At 33.6% G+C, this 26187-nt stretch overlaps 1 protein-coding gene and 1 long non-coding RNA gene across 2 annotated transcripts; one reads left to right on the forward strand and one right to left on the reverse strand.

Moving 5' to 3' along the window:
- The first annotated feature begins 35 nt into the window (after positions 1–35).
- Positions 36–24883, forward strand: LOC123678251 (peroxisome biogenesis factor 1). Its single transcript, XM_045615162.1, has 15 exons — positions 36–354; positions 415–636; positions 684–798; positions 894–1025; positions 1077–1886; positions 2050–2314; positions 2365–2527; positions 2629–2776; positions 2836–3005; positions 3100–3299; positions 3351–3410; positions 3511–3697; positions 15977–16153; positions 24548–24651; positions 24710–24883. The coding sequence occupies exons 1-15, from the start codon at positions 262–264 to the stop codon at positions 24777–24779; spliced, it is 2916 nt and encodes a 971-aa protein (XP_045471118.1). The 5' UTR covers positions 36–261; the 3' UTR covers positions 24780–24883.
- On the reverse strand, positions 22425–23359 carry LOC123678253. Its single transcript, XR_006747211.1, has 2 exons — positions 22720–23359; positions 22425–22656 (listed from the first exon to the last, which is right to left on the reverse strand). It is a non-coding gene; the product is annotated as an uncharacterized LOC123678253 (long non-coding RNA).
- Positions 24884–26187: the final 1304 nt, after the last annotated feature.

Raw genomic sequence — 26187 nt, forward strand, 5'->3', positions numbered from 1 at the left:
AATTTTTCAGAACGGTCCTTTCATTTAGAAAGGCATGTTTATTCTGATTCAACAAAAATATTCATTTTCAGTTGTATTTAAATGGAGTAGGATTTTAAAAGGATTTTATACCTTTATCTTCTTAATCAGAAAGAAGTAGATCAAATGTACCTCTTAAAAAAGTAATTCAGTCTAAAATTGACAACTGGATAACCTCATTAACCTCACTTTTATAGCTTTAGATATCAAATCTAGGTATCAAACTTATAGAATCAATAGAAAATGTTAGATAAAATATTAATGGTTCAATATTTGAACGTTAAGAACAATTTTTGTTACTTGGGCTATAATTTAACAAAAGAAATTGGTTCAAATGTGAGTTAACAGGGTCAATTAGTTAGCCTCATAATCTCTCACTTAATTATTTTTTGATAGGCTCAAATTAAGGTTTCATACGATCAAACTAGAGAAATATTTCTCTCAGTTGGTCCTCAAATGCAAAACGTTCGAGAAAACTATATAGGAATAAATTCGTTATATGCCAAATTCTTGAAAATTGAAGAAAATTCTACTGTTGTGCTAACACATATAGGACCTGTCCCAAGAGTCAATAGTTTTACAATTCATCCGATTAGATCTGATGACTTTCATGTCTTGGTATTATGATATGTTAATTATGTTCTATTTGTAAGACTCATTTTTAGGATTTACTGAAAAATGAAGTTGAAAATTGTGTATTGAATCAAACCAGTATTGTGGGAAATAATCAAGAACTTCTCATTTGGATTGGTGAAAACTTAAACATTCCAGTGAAAGTAGGTGAGTTCAGATTATTTGGAGAGCATATCGAATATTCAAATATTTAATGAAACTATTGTAATAATCTACCATTACAATTCATTTTGTTATTTCAGTATATGTCGATCCATCCTCCCCTGGTAAACTTGATAATTTGACTGAATTAGTCATACTACCTCAAATGAAGGAAACAGAAATATCCAAAACAAAAAATAATGATGAAAATAAATTAGTGCCTCAGTTTAATGGTGTCTATAGAGAATCTTACAATTATCAGTGATAAAATAAGTGAATTTTAGGTGAAACAACACTAAAAACACTCATTGTTGATATATTAAATACCCCTTCCAATCTTACTGATGCTGAAAGAGAAATTGAGAACAAAATTAGGAGGTATTCTAACAGAAAAGGAAATTTTAAGGGAAGAATGGTTCCATGGAATAGTCTGGATTCATATCAAATTCAAATTTGTTCACATGAATTCAATGTGTTCTTATATAAAAAGTCAGCTCCTTCATTGTGGAAACTCTCAGAAGAACCAATTTTTTGTTCACTTAGTATTATTAATAATAGTGACTCTAGAGAAATATACGTGAGAGTTTTTTTGATAGAACAAATTCCAGAAGAGTCAATATTGATCAACAATATTTTTGTACATGAAAATTTACTAACAATTCTTAAATGTGACTTAGGAACTGGGGTTCTATTGAAACCTTTGAAAAGGAATGATATTTGTGATGAAATAGAAGTATATACCAAGCATGAAAAGAAGGAAGTGAAGAATATGCTGCAGAATTACCTTGCTAATAGAAGTGAACATTATGAATTTATTGTTAATGCCGATATTCCCATTATATTAGCCAGTAATATTATCTGCAGTTTGAGGTTCAAACCACATTATGCAAAATATTGTTTAATTGATCAGGATTTCTTGAGAAATTGTAGATATTCATTTATAGATGAGCATGTACAAGGACTTCCAAATTATGAAAAGATTGAGAACATTGATTTTATTGAAACATCAAACAATAATTTATGTAACAATATACTGGAAAGTATTGCAAACAATTTGGTTCAAAATATGAGATTAGGATGTTACTTAATAACTGGTAATTATGAAATTTTTGAAGATCTGCTTACAGGATTAATGGATTACACCTTTTTCAAAAAAACTATAAAAAAGCTATCAATATTAATCTTTTGATCAATACCTTTTTTGGTTCCCTATTTCCATACAGTTTTCAATCATATTTACATGCCACTTTTCACCAGGTGATATTGGTACTGGAAAATCAAAAATTGTTGAAAAGATGAAGAATTCTTTGTGTCAATGTCCAAATTTTATATATTCTGAAGTTGTGCAATGTAAATCATTAAAAGGAAAAACATTAGATTCATTACATAAAGTTTTCTCTACAATCTTGGAAAATTTGATTGCTCATGAACCTTCAATTCTTCTTATCGATGATCTACATATATTATGTAAAAGTATACCAGACAGCGATGCTCATTTACAAAACACAGTGTATTATGACAGGTAAGGTGTTTGAATACATTTAATTTTTTCACCATGAATTTCATTTTCAGAATATCTGAAATGTTGTATTTACTCTTCATTTCTGTTGTTGAAAACTATTCTATTGGAATTGTGGCTACTGCAGAATCAAAAAATATGTTGAATAAAAATATTTACGATTCAAGAGGAACGTATTTGTTCGAGAAACAATATAATATAGATGAACTGACTCAGGTAAAAAAAAAGTGCACTTAATGCTTATAGTATGACATATTCCCATAATTGATAACTGCATTTTAATTGAGTTGATTGATATAAATTATTGTACATAACAGAATGATAGAATGGAAATTATAAAATATTTCTTCAAAGATTATGAGTGTGTGGTAGATTTCGAAATTTTTTCCCAAAAAACTGAAGGATATGTATTCCAAGACCTTTATGACTTGATTCAAAGAGTCATATTTCAATCTTTGAAAACTGGTGAGTTTATAAATTAGCTTAAATTTTTTTTATTCACTAAATTTGAAATTTAACCGCAGAAAGTAACAGAATTGAAGAAGAACATTTTGAAAAAGCATTATCTCAAATGGTTATTTTATCACATAGTGAGATCAAACTTCACACTCCTGGAGAAAAAGATTTTTCAAATGTCGGTGGTATGGATGATATAAAAAAACTGCTAGGGGAGAGTTTGATGTGGCCTCTAAAGGTATGTTGGATTCCAGTTAAATATTCTTGATTTAATTTTTGTGTGATGTAACATAAATTGGAATGACAAGTGACTCATTTATAATTACTCCTAGTATCCAAATTTATTCAACTCTGCTCCACTTCGTTTACAATCTGGACTTTTGCTGTATGGGCCTCCTGGTACAGGAAAGACGTTATTGGCAGGTGCTGCCGCCAAGGAGTATGGTGTAAGGTTGATATCTATAAAGGGGCCGGAATTACTTTCTAAATACATCGGCGCCAGTGAGCAAGCTGTTAGAGATGTTTTTGTGCAGTATGTAGAAAATTTTTAGTTTTTCTTTCATCCAATGAATATTTATTTCAGGGCTCAAGGTGCTAAACCATGTATATTATTCTTCGATGAATTTGACAGCTTAGCCCCAAGGTGAGTGAGCATATTTCAGGGAGAAATAGTCGACTTTGAAGTCTTGAAAAGATGTTCAATGGAAATTCATATTGTAATAATTTTATATCGTTTTTTTCAGACGTGGTCATGATATAACGGGAGTTACAGATCGTGTAGTTAATCAGCTTTTGACACAGATGGATGGTATAGAAACGTTGAATGGAGTTTTTGTATTAGCAGCTACCTCAAGACCTGATCTGCTGGATCCTGCGCTCTTAAGACCAGGACGTTTAGATAAGCAGATTTATTGTCCATTTCCCGATAAGGTACACATGGTTTTCTATTTTTCTCTGAAAAATCAATTACGTTAAGTAGTCCAATAGAAAACCATTGTTTTCTTTATGTTTGAGGCTTTATTGCAGGAAAAACTTTTTTTTTGCATCTTCAATGTCTTTTTTTCAAAGTTGTAGAGCACAAAATTGCCGATAAATTCTATTTGAAGCAATTTTTCATATGCTTAAGCATGTATGGCTGAGCGCCTCATACACACTATCTCAAAAACGATTAAACATATAAATAATTACAGACAAAATTTATATAGAATTTTATGCTCTACAACTTTCATAATAAATGTGAAAATGATTCAAGTTAGAGAAAGTGAGATATTTAAAAAAATATATTTTTGCTAATTTTGACATTGAATAACCTAGAGTCCTTAAATAAGACCATATGAGCTCATCAGGGTATTTTGATCGCTTGCTGATTCATGCGCCATTTGTGCTCTTGGAAACCATTTTAACTTCCATTGAGTTACTCCAAAATAGTTAAAGTTTTCACTGGGAAATCGTCTTGTGAAAGCTTGAATTACTAACCGATAGATGGTGTATGTGTCACTTTCACGTGACGATTTTCAATTGAAAACTTCAACTGTTTTGGAGTAATTCAATGGAAGAATTTAGAAATTCAAATTTCTGAGATGTGACACTTTTCTTTCAGATGAGCGATATTAGTTTTGTTTTTCGATATTCCTCAGAAAATTGTTATGGTTCTGATGAGGCAATCAACAAGAAATATGGCACGAAATTGTTATTTTATATAATACACGCGATATCTCAACTCGGTCGAATTTGTTACCACTGAAATACAACGTTCTCTTCCTATATTCTGTCTGAATTTTCTATAATTTTGATGAAACTGTGAAGATGTCTAAAATACTGGTGTATTCACTGATTAGATTTTGTTTAAAGTTAAGTATGGGGACTCGGCTCGGCATTGGTTCTTTTTCTCTTTTCTTCCTTGGGGTGGCGCTATATAAAGAATTAACGGCAACATTTCAAAATTTTCTTTTGTTCTGCCAAAAGTAGTTTAATGTTGATTTAACCTAAAAACGACATTGATAGAAAGGCGATTTGAGCGCTGCCATAAGAAAAGATGCGGAAATCAAGTGAAAAGGGACCAATACCATTAAAATCCAAGAAGACTGGTCCTTTCAAAAGTCGCCACTTCAATCTTAAGGTTTTTCAAAAGTAATATATATATACATCCTTCGCTGGGACACAGCAATACAATCTAAATGCCATAAATAAATTCATTTTCATTACAGGTATACAGATACAAAAAGAATGATCGAGCGGATTTTGAGAACATTAAATCCTCCAAGAATACACTTCGTGCTCAATTCTATGAATGATTCAAAACACTTTGTTTTTCTGATTCAGTTTAGTTAGAGGAGGATGTGTGTACATTTCAAGACCCCAGGTTTAAAAGAATAGAAAGATTCGTCGGTTCTCAATTCAGAATAAAAAAATATTTGACCACTGAAATAGAGAAATGTCTAAAAATCACAATGCATAGGGAACAGAAAAGCAAGGTTTCAAATGAAAAAACTTTGCCAACGATTTAAAAGACGGCATTACATTTCGAATGTGGAATCTTATATTATTATTTTTAGAACTCTTTATTGCTAAATTCATATGTTTGAATCTTATATTCAATTTTTATATTTTTTTCATTGATAATATCCCAATTCTATTCATATTTCTTCGGATGAAACCACTTTCTACTATTATATGAATAAGTTTAATTCAATTGTATCTATCAATTTGTTTTAATTATTCCTGAATAGAGAGTTAAGTGATCATTCAAACTTTTATCGTATTGCAAAACGCAATTATTCGAAGAAATATTCAATGAATATTCGAATATTCAAATGTAGTGGTAACTTAATAATAACATAAAAATTGTTGGCAATGTCATGCGACCCCTTTTCAACGACGCCACTGAATGAATTATCGTATTATTTCTGCGCCATCTATAGCTCATGATTCAGCGCCATCTATTATCGAGTTACTTCTCCACTTTGGGTAGTCAATAGTGTTCGATATATGCAACCCGTAAAACACCGGATCCAACTACAGTAGCGACCCCAAGTGACCAGTTCCTTGCCGTCAAACGGCGGTTGGCTTACTATCCATTCCTTATACTATGGTATAACCGAGTATAATCTTGCAAAGTCGTGAAACAAAACACGAAACGTTTACTGGAATTAATTCAAATATTTGAAATAGAGAGAGAGAGAGAATTTACTGGTATTTCAATTACAAGAATTGCTTCCATAGATCATAACTATAATGAAAGATATACATATATCGGGTGTCCCAAGGTGAGGGGCCTATTAGATTATTATGGAAACTATTGATGGTAAAGATTTCAAATTTTGTGGATAGATATTTGGCCATGTAAGGTACATTTTTAAAATAATTTCACATTTCCAGTGTTGCCGGATGTACGACAATTTGGCAACAACTTTGTTATTTTGAATGGGACATCAGGTATTTCTATTTTTTTTATGATACTCCATAAAATATTGAATCTATTCACTCTTACTTTTCCATCCCTATCTTTAACGGTTTTTGAGTTATTAATTATTTTTCGAAATTTTAGATCAAATTGGCGTATTACAAAAATGACTCTAGTTCGCTCAATATTTGAGATTTAAGTCAGAAATTTTGCAAGTCGTTAGATATTGATCTGATCTGTGTCACTGCTTTTGAATTATGGTTGTCAATAATACAGGACGGACCAAAAAAAATCATCATTTGCCAAGTTACAAAATTGTAAAAAAGTCTATTTTTTCAAATTAGACACCTAGTATATTTTTCAATTTCTGGAATCAGTACAACACACTCTACAATTTTTCTATTCACGTCCCTATACCTATCTCAACTGGATTCCGAGTTATATGCGTTTATTAGATTTCACATTGATTCAATAAGCGTTAATTTCTTTTGTATTGTTCTTTTCTCTATGTCGTTCATAGATCGATATATCAATGAATCAGTTCAATCCATAAATGTCAAAATAAACAATTATTGCCTAACAGGTGTTTTGTTCCGAGGTTTTTCTATAAATAATGGGTCAAGAAAGATACACACATATAACGCATATAACTTGGAATCCAGTTGAGATAGGTATAGGGAAGTGAATAGAAAAATTGTAGAGTGTGTTGTACTGATTCCAAAAATTGAAAAATATACTAGGTGTCTAATTTGAAAAAATAGACTTTTTCACAATTTTGTAACTTGGCAAATGATGATTTTTTTTGGTCCGTCCTGTATTATTGACAACCATAATTCAAAAGCAGTGACACAGATCAGATCAATATCTAACGACTTGCAAAATTTCTGACTTAAATCTCAAATATTGAGCGAACTAGAGTCATTTTTGTAATACGCTAATTTGATCTAAAATTTCGAAAAATAATTAATAACTCAAAAACCGTTAAAGATAGGGATGGAAAAGTAAGAGTGAATAGATTTAATATTTTATGGAGTATCATAAAAAAAATAGAAATACCTGATGTCCCATTCAAAATAACAAAGTTATTGCCAAATTGTCGTACATCCGGCAACACTGTAAATGTGAAATTATTTTAAAAATGTACCTTACATGGCCAAATATCTATCCACAAAATTTGAAATCTTTACCATCAATAGTTTCCATAATAATCTAATAGGCCACTCACCTTGGGACACCCGATATAGGTACAAAATGGTACAAAATTCATAAATAATAAATAACAAGAATCTTAATTTGTTGATAGCGCTACCTACAGTTGACATAACGAAGCTTAATTAATATTCTCAAAATTGGCAAAACAAAAGCTAATCAGTCCATACATCTGGTTTTTAGACATCTTACTCTGAATAGACCAATAGCCGTCTGTCAATATATTCCATTCATTTCATTGAAAATTCGATATGAACTGAATTGTAATTTTTAGTGAAAGTTTGCAGTGTCTCAAATCATTATGTCATTTTTAAACGGCGCTAGACAGATAGCGGGAATTCGAACAATTCTGAAGAGCGCCATCTTATAGAACTCTGGTAAGCAGAACAACAAAGCAACAGGTGGAATATCACAAAAAGTCTGAAATAAAATCGAATCAGTGCAGACACCAGGGATTATATGCATTTTAGTCTCATGAAATAGTCTTCTCAAATACTATTCGGGCATCTAATTTTTCCTGTGAAAACCCTATCGGATCTGTTGTCACAGAAATATTGGGTGTTTCTTTTCAATATTCTTCTTGAATATTCTATGGTCCTGTGATCATCTTGAAAATTTGCATGAAGCTTGAAAATGTTATTTATATTTATATTCAAAACTTAAATCCTTTTATTTTGTGGTAACAGAGATTAGGTGATTTTTATCGAAAGAAATATTGAGTTTTTTTCGATATTCCTCTTGAATGTTTTCTGGTTCTAGTTGTAGAAGTTGTAGTTTTTAAAATATCAGGGAAACAAGCCTATATTTACGGAACCCCAAGTCGACTTTTGCCTATTACTCAGCTTAACCGCATTCGAGATACGAACACCACTAGAAAATTTAAAGTCTTTATGTTTTTCTATGTATACGGACGGACGTACCTGATTTCAACCACGGTTCGCACCAAATGCTCCAATGCTTAGTAACATAGCCTCCAAGGTGAAAATGGATCTTATCACTGAAAATTATTTTTCTATTGAAATCCGGATCATTTTGATCATCTCAAGGAACCCAATCAGCGAAGATACTATGTGGTTGGTGATCGACCGTCTTGGGTTCTTGGGTTGTGTTAATGCAACACTCATTGTTTATTTTGTTCTAATTTTATTCTAAATTCAGTTATATAATTATTTATTTTGTTTCGAAACAATCGTTGAATCAATGCGTCGATTTCTTTAATTAATGTTCACATTTATTCCGTTCATTTATTCATTTCATTTAGTTGTAATAAAATACGTTGGGAAATCTCGGACTGCATATGGTGACATATGGGCGAGAGATCAGTTCGAATTCTCGTTCCAAAAAGTGCGCTACGCCGTGAATTGATTCAATCGAAATCACGAAATTTTTGGACATTTTCGCTATTTTCTGCAAGTTTTCTCAAGACAATAGATACTGGGAAGTACCATCTCCAACTCTGGCGTTCATTCCAACAAAGGTAGGTCGAGTGCTTCCAACGTATCTTTTGTGTATTCTTTTTCTCAAATTCTTTTTCCTTATTTTTCTAAATTTTCTGAGCTATCGTAACATTGGTCCTATTCGAGCCAAATTTTCTTTAATTTCCGTTGCTTCGACGATTGTTTCGAAATTATTTCAGTTCTATATTTCACTTTCATTTTTTTCACTATCGATAAATCGATTCACATATTGAGTGTTGCAGTATAATTTGATTTCTTCTTAATTATTTATTTACATTCAGCTTGTTCATTATGAGTGCTAATAAATTGAAACAAAATTATGCTATTCGACAATTACAAATTGACGATGTTGAGGAAATTCTTTCTTTAGCGACAGCAGCGGTCGATGATGCAAGTCGTCATGTTAGATTCCGACTTCGATATGAAGAGTTGGAGGATATTCATGAAAAATTTCATAACACTCACAATTCAATTATTTCAACCATTTCAGTTTTAGAAAACCCTGATTTAGTGTCAGAAAAACAGATAAAGTCAGCATTCAATGATACATATTTCACCATAAAAACCATTTATAATAATTTATTCCCCACAATCAGTGGTGATGTTTCGGTCAAATCCTTGAAAGTTACACCTAATGTCAAACTTCCGAAGATTTCTTTGCCATCATTCAGCGGAAATTATAAAGATTGGACAACCTTTCATGACATATTCACTAGTCTGATTCACAATAATGCTAATTTGTCTGATATTGAAAAATTCCAATATCTTCTAAGTTCCTTAAAATCTCAAGCTTTGTCATTGTTGAAAGGTTTTCCATTAACAGCACAAAATTACCATATTGCATTCGACACCTTGACTAAACGTTATCAAAATAAACGTCTTTTGGCGAATTCATATTGGCAAGATATCACGAACATATCAAAGTTGACAAATGAGTCGGTTGAAGGTTTGAGGAACCTACTCGATACATTCTCTGAGAATTTGTCATCTTTGAAAAACTTAGGTTTGCCAGTTGATCAATGGGATTTTGTACTTTTTCATATGATTATTCAGAAACTAGATAACGCTACAATTAAACGTTTTGAATTACAAGAATGCTCGTCAGATATTCCATCGTTCCGAAATTTACACAATTTCCTTCTGAATCAGTGCACCGCTTTAGAATCTGCAGCTCTCTCTACCTCCATTAAACCCAAATACAGTCCACTTGCTCAAACTCAAACCAAACAGCAAAAACCTTCCTCGAGTAAATCAACCTCCACTTTTCTGGCTCAAACTAATAATATTTCTTCAAAAATAAAATGTAATTTTTGCAATTCACCGCATACTATTTACAAATGCTATTCATTTCTGTCCAAAACTCCAACTGAAAGATTGAGAATTGCCCAAAGTAACAATTGGTGTATTAATTGTTTGCATTCAGCGCATGACATTTCGAAATGTGCTTCTAAATCAAGTTGTCGCACTTGTTCTAGGAAACACCATTCTCTGCTCCATATCGATTCCGATGAAAATGAAAAACAAACCTCTCCCTCTTCTTCTGATATCAATTCATGTAACTCAGCTCAGAGTTTCACTACCACTGCGTCTTCCAACGTTCTTCTCGCTACAGCTCAGGTAGAAATTCTCGATGCCTGGGGGAATTATAAAACTGTCAGAGTTCTTTTAGATAGTGGTTCCCAAACTAATATAATTACTAAAAAGTGTGTTGCTTCACTAGGGTTAACATTATCTAAATCATTTCTATGCATAAAAGGCATAGGAGAAAGATCATCACCATCAACTTCCACTGCCACTTGCACAATCCGCCCCCGAGAAGGGATTCACCCAGTCTTTACCTTCGATGCTGTTGTCATCCCAAAAATATGTTCAGACTTGCCAAACTTCACAACAAAATTTTCATTCCACGATTCACTGAATTTGGCGGATCCAAATTTCAATAAACCTGGTAGTGTCGACATACTTCTGGGAGCTGAAATATTTCCCTCTTTACTTCTTGATGGTCGTCAAGAAGGTGGAGTAGGAGAACCTTCAGCACTCGAAACTGTTTTCGGTTGGGTCTTGATGGGTAGAACTCATTCTTCTTTTAAGGTAGTAAATTCATTGCATGTGACTCTAGATTCATCTCTGAACGCAACTTTGAAGGCATTCTGGGAACTCGAAGAACTTCCAATTTTGGCATCAGAATCACATTCTCCCGATGAAATTCTCTGTGAAGAGATTTTCAAGAAAGATATCTCTCGAGATTGTAAAACAGGTCGTTTCAGTGTATCATTACCCTTCAAACAATCAATTCCCGTTTCATTCGGTGACACCTATTCATTGGCATTGCGTCGTTTCTTGTTGCTGGAGAAACGACTCAATAAAGATTCCTCTCTGCGGAAACAATATAGTGATTTCATGAAAGATTATTTGAAATCTGACCATATGACATTGGTAGATTCAATGCCTTCTGATGAATTCTCCTATTTTATCCCACATCATTGCGTTCTCAAACCCGATAGCACTTCCACCAAACTAAGGGTTGTGTTTGATGCCTCAGCAAAGGTGGCTGGTCATTCATCTTTGAATGATTGCCTTCTTACAGGCCAAAAGTTGCAAAAGGATATTGCCACCATCCTTCTCCGATTTCGTACACATAAGTTTGTCTTCACGGCCGATATACGACAAATGTATCGGCAAATTCTGATTCATACGAATCATCGTAAATATCAGCGCATTCTCTGGAGATTTTCACCCTCAGAATCCATAAAGTGTTATGAGTTAAACACTGTCACGTATGGGCTGTCTTCGGCTCCTTTTCTAGCGCTTCGAACCTTGCGTCAGTTGGCTATAGATGAAAAAGATAGTTGTCCTTTAGCTTCTAGGATCCTTGATGAGGATATATACATTGATGATGTCGTGTCAGGTTCCGATAATGTTCAGAATGCCATTGATCTCAGAAATGAGCTCATTTCTCTTTTGAACAAAGGGGGCTTCGAATTGCGAAAATGGGCCAGTAATGAGCCAGAAATCCTCGAAGGAATTCCAATAGAATATCAGCTGATGCAGTCATTTTCATTCACTGATGGGGAATTCATGAAGATTCTTGGACTTTGCTGGAATCCGAATATCGATACTTTTTCATTTGTTACATCTAAAATAGATTCCATTTGCACGAAACGTAGCATATTATCACAACTTGCTCGAACTTACGACCCCTTGGGTTTCTTAACTCCTTTTACTTTTTTCATGAAGCATCTCATACAAGTTCTTTGGACTCAAGGTTTACAGTGGGACCAGACCCCTACTTCTGACGTCGTAAACTGTTGGAATCAATGTAAGTTTGAACTTTCTCATCTACAAAATCTACGTATTCCTCGTTGCATTTTTCCAGAATCATATACCAGATGTGAATTACATGGATTCGGTGATAGTAGTGAAAAAGGTTATGCAGCAGTCGTCTACTTTCGTTTCTTTTATTCATCGGGACAAATTGAAACTTTTCTTATTTGTGCAAAATCCAAAGTTGCTCCCATTAAGCGCATATCTCTTCCTCGTCTGGAGTTATGTGCTGCTCTATTATTAGCGAAACTTATTTCTTTCGTAGTCTCAACCTATCCATCAGGTATATTTTCTGACCTATTCGCCTGGTCAGATTCAACCGTTGCTCTATCTTGGATAAAATCGTCCCCTCATAAATGGAAATCTTTTGTGAGCAATCGAACCACAAAAATTCAAAATATTGTTCCCCCTGAAAACTGGTTTCATGTTAAATCAGAGGATAACCCTGCTGACTTTGGCTCTCGCGGTTTAACTCCGCTAAAATTGATAAATTGCAGTAAGTGGTGGTCGGGACCAGCTTGGTTGAGATCGAACCAAATTCTGAGCACTTCATTTGTTGATTCGGAAGATTCTCCTCTCTGTTCGGAAGAAGAACGGAAAATTGTCCTGATAACATCAGTTCAGGCATCCTTGACTGATGACCTAATAACAAAATTCTCATCTCTCCCGAGAATTCAACGGATTTTAGCATATGTCTTAAGGTTCTGCTTCAATACTCGAAATTCTTCATCGCTTTGCCAAGGCAAGTTGACTTTTCCGGAGCTAACACAGGCCTTACTTTTTCTGGTGAAACAAGTTCAAGCAGATATATTTGCCGTGGAAATCGATCAGCTTCGAAAAGGTAAACTTTTATCTAAGCCCCTCAGAAAACTGAATCCTTTTCTTGACTCAGATGATGTTCTCAGGGTGGGCGGTAGAATTTCTCTTTCAGGGCTCTCTTTTGAGAGCAAACACCCTGCCTTACTTCCTTGCCAACATCCTCTGACGGACCTCATAATTCGTCATTTCCACCTTAAACACCTACATCCAGGTCACCAAGCATTGCAATACCTTATTTGTCAGCAATTTTGGATACTTTCATCTAGGCGAGCTATACATCGCGTGCTCTCCAAATGTAACACTTGTTTCCGTTCGAATCCTAAGCCAGTTCAGCCGTTTATGGGAAACTTGCCTTCTAGCCGTTTACACCAGGTGAAGCCATTTCAATGTGTTGGTGTTGATTTCGGTGGTCCTTTCCTCATCACTATGACAAGGTCAAGAGGTACTAAATACACAAAAGCATACGTTTGCCTTTTCATTTGTTTCGCGGTTAAGGCAATACACTTAGAGTTGGTTTCTGACCTTTCTTCAGAAGCGTTCTTAGCAGCATTACGACGCTTTATAGCACGTAGAGGTCGGTGTAATCGAATATTTAGTGACGGTGGTACCAATTTCCGTGGTGCCTACACTCTTTTACGTACTTTGTTCCGCAATGCTACCGAGGCTGAAAATATTGATTGGAGTTTCAATCCTCCATCTGCACCTCACTTCGGCGGTCTCTGGGAAGCTGGCATAAAATCAGTGAAAACACATTTAATGAGAGTGATAGGTGAGCAGAAATTGACTTATGAAGAACTGTATACGGTTCTGACACAAATTGAAGCGGTTCTAAATTCACGACCCCTCTGCCCATTGAGCAGTGATCCAAATGACCTATCCGCCTTGACACCGGGTCATTTTTTGACTCTTGCACCCTTGACTGCGCTACCAGATGATGATTTGTCCCATTTACAAATCAATAGGTTGTCTCGATGGCAATTGCTCTCGCGGCTTCATGCTGATTTTTGGAAACGTTGGCACACCGAATATCTACATACGTTACAACAACGTCAAAAGTGGGATAAACATTCAGATTCCACCCTAAAACCAGGAATGCTTGTCCTCATCAATGATGGACCTATTTCTCCTTTGCGCTGGCGATTGGCAAGAATCGAGAAATTACATCTGGGAAAAGATGGAATAGCTCGTGTAGCTACCATTCGCACAAGCCAAAGTGTGATGCAACGACCTATTGTAAAGTTGTGTCCATTGCCACAGCAATAGTCATTGCTAAATTTCATTTTCAATTTTCTTTTTTTTTTTTCTTTCTTTAAAATATGTATATTTTAGGTGGGCGGTTATGTTAATGCAACACTCATTGTTTATTTTGTTCTAATTTTATTCTAAATTCAGTTATATAATTATTTATTTTGTTTCGAAACAATCGTTGAATCAATGCGTCGATTTCTTTAATTAATGTTCACATTTATTCCGTTCATTTATTCATTTCATTTAGTTGTAATAAAATACGTTGGGAAATCTCGGACTGCATATGGTGACATATGGGCGAGAGATCAGTTCGAATTCTCGTTCCAAAAAGTGCGCTACGCCGTGAATTGATTCAATCGAAATCACGAAATTTTTGGACATTTTCGCTATTTTCTGCAAGTTTTCTCAAGACAATAGATACTGGGAAGTACCATCTCCAACTCTGGCGTTCATTCCAACAAAGGTAGGTCGAGTGCTTCCAACGTATCTTTTGTGTATTCTTTTTCTCAAATTCTTTTTCCTTATTTTTCTAAATTTTCTGAGCTATCGTAACAGGTTGACTGAACTTTAAAATCCTTAAGAACCAAGTCTCAGTTGTTCTTGAGTGATGCTTACGGTTTCGATTCTTCACATCACTGACGTTTCCCAACATCTCAAAATTTTCCACCTGTTTCACAATTCCCGGTCGAGAAGGTGCTTCATGACGATCCAAAAGTTCTTCAATTTTGCGAACTGTGACTGAGAAATTTTCACCATTTTTGTAGTGACTTTTAACAAGTCCATTGCGTTCTTGAAGCGTGTATCGTTTCATTATCAAATATCAAAAGATGACAGCTTCAAAATTGGCAGCGGTTCAATCAGATAAGCAAAACTTCGAAAGGATTATTCTTGCTAGATTTATAGAATACCTGCATTGAAAACCGTTGAATTCAGCAATTTGTTTTAGGTTTTTTTTTTAACTTCTGATTTGATACTTAATGTTTATTCTGATTACGATCAAAATATTCATTTTCGTATTGAGACAAGACCATATACGAATAATCCTATAAGAAATATAATAAGGGTATTAAGAGAAAATGATGAAAGGGATATAACAAAAGTTATAGATACCTTGAAAATTTTTGACTTTCTGAATCTTCAATCATTTATTTATTATTTATTTATTTGATACATTAATTCTACAAATCATCAATGCATTGATGTTCCCATAGAATGAATATGTTTATTTGTAAAATTAGTACAATGCAAAAGTAAAAAGCCCCCATTATGAATGTGTCATTTTATAATTTTTAAGTGATCTAATAAATAATTTTAATGAATTTTTCTTCTTTACTTCTTCTGGTAACTTGTTATATTCCATTGCAGCCTGGTAGATCGGTGAATTTTCGGCTCAATTTGTTCTTATATTATTTAAATGGTAATTGTTTATTTGTCTTGTCTGGTAATTATGTACGTCTAATCTTTTTTTGAGTTCTGTGTTGAATTTGAGCAGGCCATGCTCCATCTTGTATATCAGTTTAGATTTTGAGATTCACTATTTTTTTTTGCTACGTGAGTTCGTCTATCTAGATCTGGTATTTACAATAATGAAATCAATGTATTTGTGTGATGTTGCATTGAATTTTCAGTGTATTCTTCCATTTTGTTCAATTAGCGGGCTATTCAAAATGAAACCTATTACTGGAAAATCCTGTGTATACAAATTATACACTGCTTATTATTCATCACCCCCATATATTTTTTTTCCAGGAATCCCGGCTGGATATACTCAGAATTTTATCCAAAAATCTGAAACTTTTAGACGATGTCGACTTGGAAGAGATCGCCGAAACCACAGAACATTTTTCAGGTGCCGATTTACAATCCGTCCTGTATAACGCCCAATTATCTAGCATGGAGGATTTGCTGAAGTCGGAAAACAACAAGGTGAGCTTCTCCTATCTACGATCTTAATGTCTAGGGGGATCGATGCAAGGAGGTTTGGTCTTAGACGTTCCGGAATGGCCCGTAATCGAATCAGATATCATAATGCACGTGCTTAGTTGCCTGATCACTGTCTTGGAATATATAATGAACTTGATGACAGTAGAGGTATTATGCCAGAACTTGGCCATTATCACTATAATGTGCGAATTGAGTTCTATAAATGTGAGGGAATGCTGATACGCTAATGGATTCATTATTTGTGTTGCCGCTTGGAGAAACATCATTGAAATTTGTTTGTGTTAGACTTCCCATTCACACTAAAAATCTATCCCGCCAAACACTGCTGAACTTTCAGACCATATAAACTTAAATGTCTTTGTATAAGGTGGGCAAATAAGCGAGGTAAGCGGCTATATCTCAGGATCCACTCATCGTAGAGTCTTGCGGTAAAAATTTTTAACACTAAAGTGTACAAGAAAACACACTGGAAATTGTTTTGAAGTTCATTCCTCTACCGCTAGGGGGCGTTATAGCTATAGTCTAGTAGAAAAATGAATTTACTCGAAAATGTTTCATATGAAGTTGAAGAAAAATTATCATCACTGTAATCCTTGGAAAATTCTCTATCTTTTTGAATTGTCACTTTCGAGTTTACGACATCAAATAAGGATAGGTGAAAGGGAGAAATTTGACTGATTGAAATGCCTGTAACTTCAGTTTGGCTCAACATTTTTTAGCAAATTAGATCTCGTCTGAAAGATAATACCTTGTTGATTAAGGTCAAAATATACTCATGATAATTTTTCTTTACTGCTTTCTATAGGGGGCGCTTAGTCAGAAGTTCATTGTTTTGTTCATTTTATTCCGAAATTTCAAATGTAATGACAGGATTTTCTTAACAGAAACAGAAGTTCCATCAAATTTGCATGAAAAAACCTGAAGGTCGCAAAGCGATAGTTTCAGGCATTCTGGAGTTATGGCCGAAAGAAGATATTCTTCAACCGATGCACTGCGAAAAACCAAATTGTGTCTTCGATTTCTGACAGAAACAGAAATCCCATCGAATTTGTATGAAAAAACCAAAAGGTCGCAAAATGATAGCTTCAGGCGTTCTGGAGTAATGGCCGAAAAACGATATTCTTCAACTGATGCACTGAAAAACTAAATTGTCTCATCTTTCGGCAATAACTCCAGAACCCCTGAAGCTATCGATTTACGACCTTCTGGTTTTTTCATAAAAAATTTGATAGAGTTTCTGTTTTTGTCAGAACCTTAAGACAGACTTTGGTTTTTAAGTGCATCAGTTGAAGAATATCTTCTTTCGGCCATAACTCCAGAATGCCTGAAACTATCGCTTTGCGACCTTCAGGTTTTTTCATGCAAATTTGATGGAACTTCTGTTTCTGTTAAGAAAGTCCTATTATTACATCTGAAATTTCGAAAGTGACAATTCAAAAAGAACAGTGATGATGTTTTTTCTTCAACGTCATATGAAACATTTTCGAGTAAAATTCATTTTTCTACTCGAGGATAGCTATTAAGCCCCCTAGCGGTAGAGGTATGAACTTGAAAACAATTTCCAATTTTTTCTTGTACACTTCAATGGTAAAAATTTTTACCGCAAGCCTCTACGATGAGTGGATCCTGAGATATAGCCGCTTACCTCGCGTATTTGCCCACCCTGTACAGAGCGACTTTTAAGTATAGAACGCCTCATTTATCTCGGAAAAGGTTGCACAAATTTTAAAAGTTTTGTTGTGCAAGGATTAAGGATATGGTCTTTATTAGTCTAAGAGCCTGTGCCGCACCTATTTTAGGAAAGCCTAAAATTTCCTCCGCGAGTCTGTTGTTCCTACCAACCATGACGTGAGGGTTTGCTAATCGCGGTTGCAGTTGCCTCAGCTACAATTATAGTGACTTAATTAAACATAGTGACGACAATTCGTTCAAATTGAGTCTAAAAATGGCGAATGGGGACATTGAACCATAGACCTTAAGAATACAATTGACTGAACTGACACACTACAAAATCAAAATTATTGGGCCTGATAACGAGCGTTCATTAAAATTCGTGGAGAAATTTGAGTTGATTTTCTGTGACAACGAGTAGCGCTTAGCTTGTACTATATCACTAACATATTTTCTCTATTTCAGTATCGTAATGAGATCATTACAGTTCTGAAAACAGAGCTGTAATGAACTCATTACAGCATCGTTTTCAGTTATATTTTTCGTTTTGTGGTTGTCTCTACTGCCTTGCAATCCTATCAAATTTCAACAAATGTCAATAATTGTCAACATAATGTATAATTTGCATATAGTGAAATGATTTCCACCATTATTCGCAATTTCTCTTAATTCAGGTGGTGTTGAATCGTTTTCGTCACACATAATGCATGCATGGAATTTAATGCGTAATTTTAAATTATTTAAAAATTCAAAACGTACGATTCAAATTCAAAATCCGTAATCTGTCAATTTTCGTAACAGTCACACCAACTGTCAAGATACAATACAAAAGTCACTAGGATGTATAATTTGAATTTTTTATTGAATTTCGACAATATTTCACAAAGCTTGACTGAAATAGAGAAAATATCGTCTAATACTCGTTGCAGAAGCCAATTTCGCATTCGTGTTGGAATAGGAGCCCATTCTGCAACTTGTTTAAGAATATACTATTATTTATATACTTCGAATCTGAGAAGAATATAGTATAAGCTAAGCGCTACTCACACTCACAGAAAATAACTCTAATTTCTCCACAGCACTCTTGACCACGAATTTTAATGAACGCTCGTTAATATTTTATTGTATATAGAACGAATTTTATTAACCGAAGAATACTGTAGTGACTAAATAAAATGGGCCTTACATTTTGTATAAATCCCAAAAATCAAGTAAATGGAGAATGTAAACAGAAAGCCGCCATATTTAGGCTCACCCAATCAAAAACGAGATCACGCTTGTCGCCACTGTGGTGTGGAAGTCACTGTAGCTACAATCAGCAGCGACAGGTGTGAAAATTTTATGAACTAAAAAAGTTTTTGGGGAAAGTTGCCGGTTGGATACAAACGGCACCACAAAATTCACTCTTATAGCTGCTATTCATAAACGAAATGGCAGACGATTATCGCGGTTCTGGTTCCAAAAGAGGTTGCTTTGTATGAATTAAATTTTCGATGATATCACTATTGCTTTCTAGATGGCGCTTCAATTCAAATTTGACCCGCGTTGTCAATTTTATTTTCATACAATGATTACAATGCTTACATTATAAATATCACCGACATAGACGTCGCTAGTAAGGTTGAAAGTTATTGACAGAATTGATTTTGAAAACTAATTACATATTATTCGGTTAGTTGATCCTAAGGGCCAATTGCACCATTCAAAAAATAAACGCTGTTTACGTAATCAATGTTTAGTACTAATCGATGATTATAATTTATACCGATTGCACCGTTTGATAATAATCGATGTTTAACTAAACAGGAGATATGTTTGGCAACATTTCAAAATATCGACGATGATCATAGAGAAATCAGGAATTTCATTTTTCTAGTACAATGTTTTCTGTTCTTGTGGTGACAAATTCAACATAAATTATAAATTATTATTATAAATTGTCATTGAATTCACGATCTGAATCTATAATAATAATAATATAATGATGAATCTGAATCCATATTTCAATTTTGGAATTCCTCACAAAACCACACAGAAACACACGATGTAACACAATCAGATTATGTCCATAGAGAAATAATGTTTATGGTTATGTAATAAATTATATTTTTCGACGTTTCGAGATGCGCTGAACCATAGACCTAATATCAAATTGATATTAGGTCTATGTGCAGAACCCTGTTTAAAACTAATCGGGAAAATAAACGTCCAAATTTTCCTGTTTAGTGTAATCGGTGATTAGGCCACATTATACGTCATTTGACAGATGGTGCAAGAGAAATCAGAAAGTAATCAATGTTTACATTTTTAATCAACGATTAGGCAAATGGTGCAACTGGCAATTGTTTTAAACCAATTTTCATTGAAAATTGGGAATGAAATGCTCCTTCCTAGAAGAACACGTTCGAAAAAAATGATTGAATTCAATGAAATTTAATTCAAGCCATGAAGAAAACAATTTTATTTTTCGTAATTTTGTTTATTAAAATTCACCCTCTCAAATTTTAAAGCCGTATTGAAACCATTCGCATTATATATTAAATTTACTGGCTAATAGATTTTCCAATACGCAATAATATTTTGAAAATCATGCGTCTTTTCTTGGTAGCTTGATAATCAATGAACAGTAATGAAATTGAAGGCCGACCAAATCATAACTGAAAAATTGAGTGCTTCATTGAATAATACGATAAAAAACGTACAAGGGTAATTATCCCCCACTGCCATTTTCCACCACAAAGTCTCGTTTTTTTTTTTTTTAATTTATATATTTTGGATAGGATTTATTTTACATTTTTTTTATTATATGAAAAATTTTCTGTAATGAAGAAAATAACACATAAAACATTGTGTGGAATTTGTTTCGTTGGATTGTTATGAAATTAGTATAAGAATGTCGAACACTGTATTGGATAATAATGAACTAATTAATAAATATAAATGAATTTTCCCCCATACTTGAAATCGTTCTCGTTACAACAATATGGTGAATAATTACATAAAGAAGACTTTTAACTGTTTCCATTCAGACTAGCAACCAATATCAGCACAGTTCATTAAAATGAAAAGATTAATTAAGTTCCATTTCAAAATGGTAATGTGGGGGTATGTGTTTAATTGCATTTGATACTTGGAGGGATTCCTTAGGTATTATATATATGCGAATATTTTATAGACTATTTAGTTGCTCTTTGAAGCGAACTCTCATTCTCTGGACGATTGTATTTCAGTGACTCAATACTGTTTTGTGTATTGATATTCTCCCCCTGTTCTTATTGTTTTAATTGCAGAGCAGTAATGATTATTTTGATTTTGAATTAGGGTTTTATGAAATATTGAGATTGGAATTCCTAATCACACTAGATATACAGTGTGTCAATTTGAAAAGATACCATCCTTAATATCACGGCCACATGCGAAATCAGAAAAAATGCAAAAATGGGTACACTTTGGTTCCTAGGGGGACATTCTATACTGTTGGTTCCAACTAAATTGTATAAGCCTTGTGAGCGTTTGCCAATAACCCCTAAAATCCTAAATGGGAAAAGGGATTGAGTGACATCTTGTTTCAAAGTTAATTCGAATGGCTTTTCAAAAATGATATACACTTAACCATTTTTTTCAGTACATATACTTCCGAAGAATAAAAAAAAGAGTAGAATAATTTCGATATCCAGAATTGCATTGAAACATGAGAAATCATGAAAATTTACCACTATTTTGTAGGCAAAAATATAATCTATTACGGCCTTACGTTTTTGGAGAACTTCAACTTGAATTTGTTGCGTATTCCACTTCTCCTACATCTCGGGGCTGTGTTTTATAAACAACTGACTTTGAATGTCACCAGAGGAAAAAGGCGTCAAGTTTGGGGAGTGTGGTGGTCATTCAATCGGTCCCCTTCTTACAATCCATTTCTCTTGGAAATTGTTTGTGACCCCTATTTCTTTCTTTCTTTGATTTTTCGAAAGTACTAACAAAAAAGGTCAAGTTTACGTCATTTTTGAAAAGGCTATCGAATTACCTTCAATTTAACACATTCATTTCTCATCGTGTTTTCGTCTTGACAATTTAAGGAAAATTTCCATTTTTTTAGTCTTATTCAATTCGTTTCTGTTTTTAATTTTCAATAATGTTTTTGTTTTCTGAACTATTTTCTTGACAGGGTTGAAGGTCAGGTTGTTGGAACAAAAACCACCTCTCAGACCATTGCCGACATGTTTCGACTTTATTCTAAAATCTTCTTCAGGGATTTAATAAATTACAAGATTTTTTTGAAAACACTAATAAATAAACCATTTAAATAGGACCTTACAATTGAGTAAATAATTACATGAATGTCTGAACAATACAATGCAAAAAGGAATTTTTTAAAAATGAATAGTGAGAGAAACATTGAAAACAATACAGATCAGCATACAGGTACTTGATGATTTCACATTAAAAAGGAGAAACCAATTACTTACTTGCGGTTTTTTTGTCAGAATCATGAAATATATGAAATAAATATCACTTTTTGACACCATCAAATTAGAATTTAAAACGAACGAAATGATAAAATGATGAGACCAACTTTACACTATCAGGTTATAAATCTTTCTTTCAATTGTGAATTGACAAAGCTTAAGAGATGGTTCTTAGGAAAAAAATTAATGAGGGTTCTTCATTTCTAACAAGTTATTCACTTGATTTCGTTATTCATTACCCATTTTGTTTATGTTGCATTCCAATGAAAGTTTACCGGTAAGATGTCGAAAAGGTTCTATTATTATTTTGCCGTTGAATATTTTTCAATCATATTTTGAAGTTTTGATCTACAAAATATTAAAATGATACTCATATTCATAAATCAGTTCTCCAAATTTATTCAGCTTTACCATTTTTCCTCCTAATGAACTTCGAGAAGTTTTCTTTAAATTGAATTTTTAATGATAAAAATGTTTTGTTATCAATTAGTTGTGATATGAAATATTGTAGGGATTTATTTTTTCACCCTCTCGTGATTACATTTCGAGAACACTAAAATTGTAGGGAAATGATACATATTTAATTACCGTTGACTGACTGCCAAAATTTCAATTTCAAATCATATTTTTTTGAATGTCACCAACTAATTCTCAATTTTTTTTTATAAAACAATGTTTGATATTCTATGGAAAGGAAATCAGTTTCTTTCCCGAGGAGAACCAGGATTATTTACAAAATGGCGAATGCGACGGTTAATTTTGATTCATAGAATTTCGTAATATCGAGCTATATTATAAAAAAAAGAATTCGCTCAAAAGGAGAAGCTAAGAGTAAAACCATTTGCTTTTAGTAGAAGGTAGAAGTAGAAGTATATCTCCCAATCCGTATTAACGATGATTCCTTTTTGTTTGCGAACAAATTCTTCTGCTCAGAAGTAAATGGATCCATACGGAAAACATGTTGAAATGTGAAAATCAGCCGTTCTGATTGTTGAGAATATTGTACAGCAGAAATACATCCCTGTGGAACAATTTAAGTCATTGTTTAATTTTCCAAGTAATCTGTCTGTGCGCGGATTAGTAAAAATTGAAAATACGAGAATAACTGAACATTTTCCATTTTAACGCGGCAGAAGTTACTCCAATATTAGAATCCTTTTTTTTTTAAGCAGCTTACTGAATTTCCTCTCTGTTTCATCATCTGGATCTGAGAAGGGTGTCATCAACCATGGCTCCAAACGATATCCATCATCTGCTATCAGTACTGCGTTGGATTTAGATATATGCATAACTTCTTCAATTTTTTAGAATTTTTCCCAATCCTGGCATCGTCCACGGATCCAGGCCAATTGATATCAAATCTTATGAATACTTCTTTTATGTCTCCACCCATGATTCTATAAACTTTACATATTGTTTTAAAAAACCGATGATTTTTATGAACAAAAACTTGCTTTGAGTGTTTCTTCGTTTTTTCAATTGCATAGTAGGTATTTTGGTCGCACTTTATAAAATGTTAATGTTTTTGTTGTTATTACTAAAAAATACCACCTATGTGCTATCGTTGTATTCCAAATAGAATGACACGCAATTTCCACTGAAAATATACAGGATTGCCATTTGAAAATAAAAAGTGAGGAGTAGCTACCACAGGGTTAATTAAGCGAACCTCATTTATACATTATTGGGAAGGTACTTTGATGTTATTCAAAGAAATCATCTTGTCAAATAAGCTCGATATCGCTTGTATACGATAACTTGGAACACCCGGTATACTTACTTTGTCATGATTCCTTAGCCTGCACAATTTCATCTGGGGTAATGGGAAATTTATACATCAATCGGCCTTCTTAATAATTTTATTAACGACATTACTCACGGTTAGCGATACCATACTTTGTGATACCTCTAGTTCCCCTCCGATTCCACTTTGATACTCCAAATTAGAAGTTATAGCAAGAATACCTTCTTTTGTTGTTCCGAAGAGAACACTCCCTTCGGACTCTACGATTTGGACTGAAAAGTGGTTTGAATACCACTGTACATTATTTTCTTCAAAGCGAAATAACGTTTTGAAGCCTCTGGTTTGTGGGATTTTACGCTCTTTGTGAAATTTAACCTCTCTCACGTTCACTCCATCAGCCATATTGCACTACACACCATAACACACACTTTTACTTCAACAAATAATGAAAGGATTTGCTTAGAACTTGATCTATGCAATAATTGTATGTTTCAGGATATAGAGCAGTTGAAACCGATTACTCGAGAAATATTGAAGGCATCGCTCGATAAAACACGACCATCTTTAACCAAGAAAGAGAGACAAAAATATAATTTGATGTAAGTTGGGTGTTCGTCCGAACTGAATTGAATTTTTTTCATGAAATTCTTGTTTCAGATATTCCAAATTTCAAGGTAAATCAAATAATGATTATTTGAAACCAGGTACCAAAGCTAGTTTAGCATAAAAGTATAGCATAGCTCATATATATGAATATTTTATTGGGGATTGATTGTATAAATGTTATATATTTGTTAAATGAAATGAAAATATATTTTCATGTTTTTATTACTTTAGTACTTTTCTCGAAGAATCCTAGAGTTTTCATCCAAACTTTAAAACAAAGGATTTCGATTCATTATTAACATGATTACCCAAATTGCGAGAAACGTTCTCAGGCAAATTGAAATAAGGGATAGGGTATCAGCATTCAGCCCTATTTCAACCTTCAAATCGAATAGAGATGGTATGGATCGAATAGAAATGCATCGGAATCGTTTCGAATTGGTATTCTGTAACTCAAGTAAAAATACTATGGATATCAATTACAAATTAAATATTGCGATAGAAGAAGATTTGGATACATAATACCAAATTTGGACGCGATAGGAGTGAAACATTCCGATTTCTCAGATTATGATCCGCGTTCGTTTCTATTCGAATTAAAAAATAGGCGCCAATATCCTCTACCCTTGATAAGAAACACACCATAGTTCGTTTGAAATTTGCAAGGGAACACTTTAGTTTGGTCATTAATGATTGGGCGAACATAAATATGAAACACGGAACAAGACGAATCAATACCTTACTCCAAGAGCAGGAAAACGTATAGGCCAAAGATGCTTTGCCTATCTGGCCCCAAGAATATATGCCGCTGTTCCAAAAGAATTGAAGAACATCACAACACTCATTAAGAAGAGAAAAAGATTGAAAAATTGGGTAATTAACAAGGGCAGAAGATATTTTAATTCAATAATAAATCCCCAATAACGCTCACCATTTTTCACTGATTTTTGCTAGAAGAGAAATGAATAAATTACTTACCGGATTCAACCTTCCTCCATATAAATATATTGATGTAACTTGAAATAAAGAATGAGCTTTTTGATGCAGTGTTATTTGATGACCGAGTAGTTGATGGTGGACATGACCGAATGAATGCGCCCCTGAGTTTATGATATAATGTATGTATATAATTGTATGTATAGAATGGGCACTCATCTATGATCATTACTGTGCTATTGAGTTTTTGTTGATTTTTATATTTTTATTGAAAAATGTTAAAAGAATTTGATCTTGATTTGTGAATTTATTTGAATACTGGCTACTGCATTATATTTTGTTTATTTAGAAGTCACGTACAGGCTCACGCCTCTGTGACTATATGTTTATACCCTGTAGCTTACAGAATAAACCATTTTATTATTATTATTATTATACTGTTCACAGATTAATCGCTTTTTCACCTCAGACCTAGATATTTCACCCCTACTCATCGATCATTAGGTAATTATCAACTATAACAATGATTGAAAAAACAAATCAAAGCTTACGTAGGCCATATTGGACACAGTGACTTTGACGTAGATCTTTTT

The sequence above is a fragment of the Harmonia axyridis genome, chromosome 4 (genome assembly GCF_914767665.1).
Source record: "Harmonia axyridis chromosome 4, icHarAxyr1.1, whole genome shotgun sequence".
Taxonomy (NCBI): domain Eukaryota; kingdom Metazoa; phylum Arthropoda; class Insecta; order Coleoptera; family Coccinellidae; genus Harmonia; species Harmonia axyridis.

Bases quoted from the DNA above. Each gene is read 5' to 3' on its own strand.
- LOC123678251 (XM_045615162.1), top strand. From the start codon at position 262: ATGTTAGATAAAATATTAATGGTTCAATATTTGAACGTTAAGAACAAT. The intron at 1,026-1,076 runs GTGTCTATAGAG...AGTGAATTTTAG, and splicing joins ATTAGTGCCTCAGTTTAATG to GTGAAACAACACTAAAAACA. The intron at 16,154-24,547 runs GTGAGCTTCTCC...TGTATGTTTCAG, and splicing joins TGAAGTCGGAAAACAACAAG to GATATAGAGCAGTTGAAACC.